Source organism: Monopterus albus, unplaced genomic scaffold (genome assembly GCF_001952655.1).
Source record: "Monopterus albus unplaced genomic scaffold, M_albus_1.0 scaffold209.1, whole genome shotgun sequence".
Taxonomy (NCBI): Eukaryota; Metazoa; Chordata; class Actinopteri; order Synbranchiformes; family Synbranchidae; genus Monopterus; species Monopterus albus.
This window is the reverse complement of record NW_018128089.1, coordinates 950116-959959: the sequence shown is the minus strand read 5'-3', so window position 1 is coordinate 959959 and position 9844 is coordinate 950116. Positions and strand designations below refer to the sequence as shown.

The window sequence follows — 9844 nt, the reverse complement described above, 5'->3', positions numbered from 1 at the left end:
GGGTTAACCAGCAGGCGCCAGCAGAGAGCTCCTGATCGCTTTGATCAACTGTTTTTAATAGCACGAAGAAGAACACCAGGAAACGTAAGCCAACAGCCCTAACATACATATTAGAATGGTAAGAAAGCTAAGCTGATTAAATTTAAGCAGGGGAATTAAAAACAGCTATATCAAACTCAGAAACTGACAGCTTCGGACAATAATGAAGCCTGCGTCGACTAGCGCATACTTACTTTGCTAATCTTCATGGTTATGAGAAACATATTAGACATGAACGTTAATGTTAGTTGACGTGACATCGATTATAACCTGCTTTATAGTATTAGTTTATGTCCAGTTTAATACTGGCTTGTGCAAAAAAATATCTTATTTCTAAAATATTTCCACGCCAGTTTCTCGTGTGAATTTTTATTAAAATTGTTTTAAAGCTGATGCACACTATGTCGAATTTACAGCGGAATACGGTTCAGTCATAAACCGAGTTTATCTGATGTTGTGCTACATGGGTATATTTGCAAACTCTTAACTTGCAGATAATTGAATGGAGTTCATCGTGGCTTTCTCTGCACAGCTGAGCTGTCACTGCAGCTAGGTCGCCTCCAGGTTTCTGGACTGTAGGCTACTGGATACTTTAACAAATCAGACCCTTTTGTGACAGTACACAGTTTAAATTGGGCTTACTTGTTTTAACAACAGACTGACAAACAATGACAAGGTGTTCATGAAATAGAAGTTTCACATCAGCTTATGAGTTAAACATAATAATAGGAGTTGCTTAAAGTCTGACAAACTAAATAATTGACTTAGGCTTGAACCTCAAATAACTAACAGAAAACGTGCATTATAACGTGAGGGCATGGAGAATATAGGATTGAAGTTTGACCCCTACTGAAAGTCAGGATGTTTCATCCTCTGCTGTTTGATTTTGGCCACCTTTTTCAGTCTGCTCCTCCCTTCTCTCAGCTGTACCCAACTAGAAGTGTAATACTACTGTATATCACTGAAGTATTTCTTTAAACCTTATCAAAAAACACATACTGCTTTTATGTTTTCAGGCTACAGGAGTGGATCAAGCAGTTGGCATGAGTATTGTTGTCTTCAGCCTCCTGCTGTTTACATACTACTCAGTCTGGGTCATCGTCCTGGTAGGTGGTATTTGATTCCCTAAAATCCAAATTAGAGATCCTTGTTTCAACAAATGGCTTGTTTCAGCTGAGGAACCGTGCTCCTTGACTTAAATCATACACAGGTGTTCTGAACCTTAAACCTTGTCTTTCAGAATCTTTCTGCTGTGTCTGCACAGCACAGTTTCTAAGACTACCAATAGGAGGATGCTGTTGTTTAAAGGATAAGGCCAGTGATTTTCTATGTTTGGGTTAATTTCCACAAATCCCATACAGAGACTAAAACCAGCAACATGAACATGAGTTATTAAGAGTTTCCTGGTTTTGATCGGATTCCGAATATGATGTCTGGTTATGCATATCCCTGTATACATGACAAAAGCAAGTATCCTGATTACTGATGCCTACGACAATAAACCTTCAGCCTATTCAGCTGTGTCATCTTGTAGCCTCTCTGTTGATATGAATTAAAACATGTGGTAACTGCACTTATTTAGCTTTCTTTCTCTGTAGATCTAACTGGGATACTCATGTCAATGAATTTTGGGTACTCAGCATAGTGAGTGTGAATAATGGGTATGTGCTGTAGACTTCCACTGTTGTCCAACAACTATTAAAATCACAGCAGTGAGCCAAGGTGTGGGTCTGCAGTGGGGGATATATTTCATCCTCAGGAAAAACACAAGGGCCCTCTTTTTTCAAAAAACAGCTCCAAAGCCTAAGAACAGCTGTCACTTTGTACAGTCTCTGGTGTATGAGTCACCTGATTGCTGTTCTGTGTACACTACTCCGCTAGCTTATTGCGCTACATGTACCAACTCCCATAGAGCAATATGAATGTGAAAATCACCTGCGTGATTCCTTACTTTCAAAAAAGGACCATTTGAAAGGCCATCTCTCTCATAGCATTTTACCATTGCTGATACGCTAGTAGGAATTCAGCTTTTTAAAACCATGTTTAAAAAAAAATGCATCACTTAAATATGTGATATTTTGTTTTGTTCCAGCCTTTTGTTGACAGTGATCACATACTGCACAAGTATTTTCTCCCTCGGGAGTACTCAGTCATTCTGCCTGGCATTGCAGCAGTAATATTGCTCCTCTGTATAGGTGAGTAGACTTTCTACATCCTAAAACACAGCATAACTTTCAGTAGTGATGTTATGTGTGAATCCCAAGCTTTGAAGCTTGTGTCAGGCAGAGGGGGCGTTCTGAAATGCAGCCTCGCTTTGAAGCTTGTGTCGTTAGCACAACTGTCATGTGACCAATGACAAATGAGGCCTTGTTTTGCTGGAATCACGTGAATGATTCGGACTGAGTAAAACCTGGTTCACATGGACGACTCCCTCTCCTGTCAGTAGTGCATACCTCTGGTAGCATGACACTTGTCAGACAGCGTCTTTTATAAAATGGAGCCACAGACAAAAAGGACTTGTGAACATTTTGGCCAACTATTATTTCTAAATAAAAAAATCATTAACAAACACCCTCATCAGTTACACAGGCACATAGGTCACTTAAGTGCTTTTACTGCCCACAAAACTGTCTACCATAGCTAAAGCTTAAGCATAATATCACTGATAGCTGTCAGTGATGACTGCAACATTATTAGCTAGCTTGTTCATAATAATTGTGTTGTGCACCATAGAACTTGTCAGGGTCTGTTTGCTATACAGAATGTGTCCACTAGATGTCAGTACTAATAATAAGCTCCGAAACAAGGCTTCATGAGCTGAACCTTTTGGTGAAACTACTGGCCTCACGCTTCATCACGCCATCACCACCCTTTAGTATTAATATATTGACTTCTCAGACACTGCCTCTGAGTACTCGATAAATAGTAATAAATGAGGAATGTGTGTCATTTCTGTGTCCGAGTTAATACCACACTTATCTTCTCCACAGGGGCATTCACTGCAGTTTTCATGTGGAAAAATCGCAAGCCAAAGAAAGTGGACTAATTTCTGGGTGTTCAAGTGGCTGCTGTGGAATAAAATACGTTAATGTAGCCTTGATGCTAAACCCTATCTGGTGGTCCACATAAATCTCACATCTACAGTAATAACAGCTGATGTTCATGCTTACAAACCTTACAAAGTTTAATGAGATTTTTATATTTTGGTTCTATTTTAAGTTCATTGCAATAGAACTCAGCCACTATGTTTCAGATTGTACAGCCTTCTTCTTTGGCTCCCCATATGAGCGTATTAAAGATAATGAAAATGAATGTGCTGAAAACAACACAGTCTCGTTTTTCTACAGATTAAAAGTATGACACAAGAAGAATTTGAGATGTCGTAAAAATGGACAATAGTGTCTTTAAATTTGTCAGCGGATCTCTGTATTATCAGTGTTGCAAAGAATTCAGTTAGCTGAAAGGTTTATGGCATATTTATTGGATCATTTGAAATGTCCATCCACTCTGTAGGGTTATAAGGATCCAGTGGATAGTCCCTAAGACCATCTACTGCAAGGGCGAACCTGAGATGAGCCTGATTACAAGAAAATCACAACCTGCCCTTGCAACAGACACTGCTCCTGTTTCCCCTTAGATACTACCAGTGTATTGAAGTGTCCTTGAAGCTGTTTTTTCTGTAAAAATGAAACACAAAATATTTTTGTTAAGGCAAAAATGTAAATTCTCTATGTTGCCTGTTGCATGTTTTCATCATTTAGCTCCTCATGATGACATTATGTGACGGCAGTAATGTTTGGCTGGCTTCACTGTGGTTTTCATTAAGGATTGCTTTAAGGATGGTCGGAGATGCTTTCCACTCATTTTGACTCAAAATTTCCTTCGAGGTAGTAAAACATGTTACATCAGGTTCAAATAGGCTAACTAATTCTAAAGACACACTATAAACAGTCTCGTAGAACCTTGCTAGCCTAGCAACAATGCTACAAACAACCCATAATGCATCGCTCACTGTCGGAGCTGGTGTTCTGCCAGTACTCCTTCCATTCTTAAAGAATATGTCATGTGAATACACTGGTGCATTGTCAGCAGATATAATGCCACCTCCCCCATTTGAAATATAGTTTTCAAAAAGAAGATTTATATTTGGACCAATACAGCAAAATGACAGTAATATACAGGATGGAAGGAGGTGGAACACGTGTCACTGTTTTTGAAAAAGTGTCCAAATTTAACTTTAAAAAGGTAGTACAGGTCTTATGTGATATGTTGTTTGGGAGTCCATTTTTTTGGTGACTAATTTTGATTGTAAATAGTTTAGAATGCAAATCATTATTTTGTTTATAGTCTTGTGTGGACATGGGGCCCATGGCCCCTTTTCTCTGTTCAATAAAAATTTGATGCTGGAAAGCATGCTGTGTTTGTTGAATACAAATGTTTTGTCTGTCTCATATTTGCAGCTCTACAATAGATGCTGTAGGTACAGTATGGTGAGGCTAGGTACTAACATGTATGTCAGTAGTCTTATTCTACGTATCAGGTTTCCATTCACATGTTGACTTTAGAAGAAAACAAAAGTGTGCCAAGAATGTAGACAAAATGGTGTTTATTTAACATATTGTGTTTTATATGCATTTATTTCTTATTCTACAAATGCGACAAGTATAATTTCAATTTCAATTTAATAAGCTAAAACTGTTTACCATAAGCTCCTTCCTATGCAAATTAAATCAGTGCCACAATTACAAATGCAGTATGCCAACATAATTACATTGGGATGCAACAATGCTGTGTAATTGAAAATTATTCAAAAAAATCCCTTTCACCACATGCATTTAAAGCATTTAGTTTTAAAATAATATAATAATGTCACATATGGTCAAATACAAAGCAAAGAATAAGTATTTCTAAATGCAGTAGCTGACAATTCACCAACACAATGTTTCCCTGTTCTGCATGTTTTCTCTAAGGAGCCCACCTTTCACTGTAAGTAAGACATCCTGCAACTGTAGCTATTACATACATACAAATCTGTAGACCAGCCTGCTGGTCTGAACATAAACAGAAAACAGACTGAAGGTTTACATGTGGGCTGTGACCGGAAGAGGCAGAGAGAATAGCACATTTGTTTAAAGTTACAGAAATGACAGTTGAGGATTGCTGGGATGGATACTTTTATAAGCACTGTGTGTACATGCTTTCCTAGTTTTTGTGCTTTAGTGTGGACAGCAATGAAATCTCCTGGGTGACACATTAAACAGCAGTAAAAAAAAAAAAAAGTTAGCAAACGAATTCCCATGTGTTCACCAGTAGGCTTTTTTTAGAACCGATTTCAGTACAGTATTTATCCAGCATTTACCCTGCATTAACCAGGAATTCATGGACCAGAGCTAGGATAAAAAGGAAGCTTTAAAATCCTTTCACATCAGTCAAACATGAATGGCCCACATGCATATAGTGATACAGTCACACATACAGTACAGTATCAACAAACCATTAACATATACTGCAAAAACACACAAATGAGTTCCATGGGTGTGATCTATTGCACAGTGAAGTCTTGGTACAACAGGAGCTTTGTGCTGCTGCAGCTGTGAGGCTGACTTCACTACAGCCAGTATCAATGTTAGCTCTATATACCAAGTGACAGGAGCAGTGTTTCCACAAGCCATTCAGCTGTGATATGGAAAATAGGAATTTCTTCTACTATGAGTTACAGTCCTACAGACCTGTATATTGCAGCATCCTCACAAAACAAACACTGGCTAAAGGTATAAAGTGCAGTGAGCTTCGGCTGAAGTTTGTCTTTTTTGGTAGTGTGAAGTCAGAATGTAGGCAGGGCAGCTGCAGGAATAAGGCCAGTATTCTACACATCCATTAATCTGAGCCTCATTCAGCAGTAACTGGCTAAATGAAGTTGGTTAACTGACTTAAATAAATATTGTTATTTGGTCCCAACAGAGCTAAAAGGAGAGTGAATACTGGACATGCATTCATCATGAGATCAGAAACACAGCTCCAAATGAAAGCTAATGCTAATTTGTGTCTGCTGAATGTGTAAATAGGCAACTGGCATATGTAAGTTCTAGCAATTTTATGCTGTGCTGTATCTTGCTTGTTGTCAAAATCAATTACAGTAGCTTTAAGGACATTATCTCCTCAGCCCCTTGCAAGGTAACAATGCAATTAATAAAACACCTGCATTCAGGGTTAATTTATGTGTGTAATAAATCCACATGTTGAGTTCTGACAAGAATTTGAGTAAATTTGACCAAGTTGGAAAAACTAGTAATTAACAGGTAGAATTCAGAGAAGCAACAACATCACAGTAAACTCTTTCTTGACTAGTTTACAAGAGCAATCAGATTCAGAGTCAGTAAGTATTTAGCACAGTAAGTGCAGAGAATGGATGGTTACATATGGCCTGCCACATGAACACAGGCTTTGTGCTATCCCATAAGAACAACGTTTGATTGATTTACCAAATTACATTTGTCCCATAACAAGATCACTGAAAAAAACCATAAAAGAATAAAGAAATTTAAAGATAGAACATGTCCTGTGTCATTTAGACAACCATGCCATCTCCATTTCCTTTTAGTGGTTTCTAACAATCCTCCTCAGAGAATACATGTGCAAAATAGTATAATAAGTACAAAATGTATACAGTCATCAAACAGCATTAAAATATCATAAAATCTTCTATTTCAGTGACAGACTTAGTGTGACCGAGTAAGAGCTTTTGATGGCTCTTACGCTGTAACTGGTGGGTCTTCCTCACAAGTCAGAAAAGTATCATATGCTAAAACATATTCACCAGGTGTTTCATATATAATAGTCAGTCGGTGGTAAATCAATAATGTGAACTGAACTAAGTCACTTTCGGCTTTTCCCGTTTAGGGGTTGCCACAGCGAATCGTCACACTGACGACTCGCATGTTGACATTTGGCACGTGTTTTACGCCGGATGCCCTTCCTGACGCAGCTTGTTTCACGTGTAAAACACATAATGCAATATTAAACAATACTGTTCAACAAAGGTTTTATAGATGTCCAATATAATAAAGTTTCTTAACAAGTGAAATCTGATGTCTACCCATGGCCTGACAACTTCTTAGTATTTTAGTTGGACTGCATTAGACACCTAAAGTACGGCTGCCAAATGTCAGTACTGCTGAGATAATGCATTACAACTGTATAAAAAGAGTGATGAGGAGAAACAAACTAACAAAATGACTGACACCGCACACAATATTTATACAAATTCAATATTTGTGGGCACCTCCGCCTGCTGTCAACACTCTGGGTGACCCCAAGTAACAACAAGATGTCATTTCACATTAACTGTGAAGTAAGTCATGTGTAGGTGGTTTTAGAAAATTTACTGAATTAAATGAATTGATGTCGAGCTTCTGTGATGAAACTCAACACTTCCTGCAGACGTCCCACAGGAACGGCTTCCCAGCAGAGGAGAAGGACTATTCACCTTAGACTGCTGGAAGTGTTTTAATGTAAACCAGATAGAGGACATGTTGAATCTGGATTAACAGGAACCATAAATGAACATACAAAGAGGAAAAGGAACAGACTGGAATATTCCACGTAAAATTAGAAATAAGGGCCTGGTTCATTCTTCATTTGTGGTAAAATAAGGCAGCATCTGCTATTTGAGAAAACATGATAATTGCATGTTAAATACCTCCCACCACCTGATTAAAAATACAGTATACTAGAACGTCTCTGTATCATAGTAGTTTTGTACTGTGCACATCCTTGCACATACACAGAGAATCAGAAGTCACAGTGTTACGTGCTGACGTACCTCAGTGAGTCTCAATGACCACTGGCTCAAAGACACCAGGTGTTCCTCTGGGGACAGAAACACAGGAACACACAGCCACTTAGCTGAAGGAAACCGGGTTGGTAAAACGACACAGGAAATGAGATACTGCATGTACAGTGTACCTGTTGGCAAGCTGTGTCCCACTGAGGGTGGTGGTCCCATCTTTGCTAACAAACAGTCTCAAGTTGCTGTCTAAAGGAAAAGAAGGAAAAGAAGTTACACTTGTGATACACAAAACACTTTGCTGAAATCCTAAAACTCTGTCCAACCTTCATTGTTGCTGCTGTCAGAGAAGTTCTGGCTCTGGACAATCTTCTCCACAATGTCATCCGCATCGATGCGGGTGTCGTCCACACAGCTGGGCTGCCTCTCCACTGTGTCCTTCTTCCTCCTATTGTTGGCCGAGACCAACACCATATTTAAGTCTAGCTTTCTTATTGCTAATAAATCCTGTGAAAAACTTTAATAAGGTAATAATAATATTGGTGAAACCTACAACTTCAGGTCATCCACATGCAACAATACATTTAACATGCAAAAGATGACAAACTGTTCTCACCTTTTTTCCATGAATATATAATTTATATGATCTAAACATTAATGCTTTTTTTCTTGTATATTGTTCACTTTTATTTATTGTAGTTATTTTTCATAATATTTCAACTTTATCCTTTTTTAGGAGTTTTTCTGTAATAAAACAGAGCAGTCATTATGTGTGTGTGGAAACAGATGATTCGCTGTGGCGACCCCTAATGGGAACAACTGAAAGTAGAAGAAGTTGTTATGTGTGTTTGCTGTTTAATAGACATTTGACTTGTCACAGCAGGAAAAGCACAGGCATTACTACCTGTATCCACAGGACCTCCCCCAGGTGGAACAGCCATCCTTAATGTTATTAATTACACCAGTGCTTTTCCTCCTAAGGCATGTCAAAACAGCTGCTGTGAAAAATGTTTATTGGATTGGATATAATATACAAGAACCCTCACGGGCTTGCTACAGTTTTAACTCTTTACTGTCAGTGTACTGTATTTCAGCCCAGCTGTTAACATACACTGACACACTTTTATTTTAGTAAATGAAGGTGCTATTTTTATAATGGTTCTGTTATGGTTTGTAGAATTGCTTCCTGTTTGGTGCTTTTATTTTGGTTAGTTTCCTGTCTCGTGTCACCTCACGAGCTTTACCCTGGTTCACAATTACTGTTCATTGCTTCCATCTGCTGCTCATTATCCTCTGGTCTCCTGCCCATACTCCTTCCTTCCCCCTCAGTCTCTTGCTGGTTCATTCTCTGTTCACCATACCCTGCAAGTTTGCACGCTTTGTAAGTTTGTAGCCATCTCATGTTTGTTCCTGTCCTGGCTTTGTTTGGTTTGTCCTTTGGTTTTGGATTTTTGCCTGTCTGTAGCTCCTTGGTTAGTTTCTCTGGTTTGGTTTTAGTTCTTTTACCTTGCTCCCTCACCAAGCTGTTTAGTTAAGCTTCAGCGCTCTTTGTTTTTCCTATCAGGTTGAGCCTTTGTATTTTTCCCTTTAGTCTCGTCCTGTATTTACTAAACTCCCAGTTGAACCTTCCCTTGGCTCATGTGCCTGCACATTGGGTCCTACCCAGCCAGTGAGTCTTAACAGGTTCACATTCAGACTGAGGCCTTTTCATGTGATCTCCAGGAATTCACTCTGTGAAGAGACGAATTCCAAACGCGTATTGTTGAAGTTCACACGTCTGAGATTCAAGCCTGGGGTTTCATCAGTGCCATGGAGTCCAGACACGTCTCGCAATAATGTTGGGAAAACATGCATGAGCATGTGGGTTGTCAAACATGCCTGTGTGTATGTCTCTACCTGGAGGGTCTGTTGGACATGAGGGCTGCTGTAGAAGGTGGAGGAGGCCGCTCCGGTTTAATGGGATTTGGTTGTCTATGGGGCTCTGTGGGGGTGGATGGAGGTGGCTGGGTGGGGTGGGGG

General features: G+C 39.1%; 2 protein-coding genes across 2 annotated transcripts in view; one reads left to right on the top strand and one right to left on the bottom strand.

The window, feature by feature from the left end:
* Positions 1 to 39: 39 nt before the first annotated feature.
* dpm2 (dolichyl-phosphate mannosyltransferase subunit 2, regulatory) lies at positions 40 to 4449 on the top strand. The gene is made up of 4 exons (XM_020618807.1): positions 40 to 118; positions 1056 to 1145; positions 2132 to 2234; positions 3030 to 4449. The coding sequence occupies exons 1-4, from the start codon at positions 116 to 118 to the stop codon at positions 3083 to 3085; spliced, it is 252 nt and encodes an 83-aa protein (XP_020474463.1). The 5' UTR covers positions 40 to 115; the 3' UTR covers positions 3086 to 4449.
* An 83-nt stretch (positions 4450 to 4532) lies between these two features.
* The window catches only part of eeig1b (estrogen-induced osteoclastogenesis regulator 1b), a 21615-nt gene continuing 16303 nt past the window's right edge, over positions 4533 to 9844 (bottom strand). The window contains exons 9-12 of the mRNA XM_020618703.1: positions 9722 to 9840; positions 8152 to 8273; positions 8005 to 8074; positions 4533 to 7908 (exon numbers count right to left, since the gene is read on the bottom strand). Coding sequence (XP_020474359.1) covers positions 7863 to 7908; positions 8005 to 8074; positions 8152 to 8273; positions 9722 to 9840 — 357 coding nt within the window. The 3' untranslated portion in view covers positions 4533 to 7862. The remainder of the gene's footprint in view (positions 7909 to 8004; positions 8075 to 8151; positions 8274 to 9721; positions 9841 to 9844) is intronic.

Bases quoted from the DNA above. Each gene is read 5' to 3' on its own strand.
- dpm2 (XM_020618807.1), top strand. The intron at 1,146-2,131 runs GTAGGTGGTATT...GTTTTGTTCCAG, and splicing joins CAGTCTGGGTCATCGTCCTG to CCTTTTGTTGACAGTGATCA. The intron at 2,235-3,029 runs GTGAGTAGACTT...TCTTCTCCACAG, and splicing joins AATATTGCTCCTCTGTATAG to GGGCATTCACTGCAGTTTTC.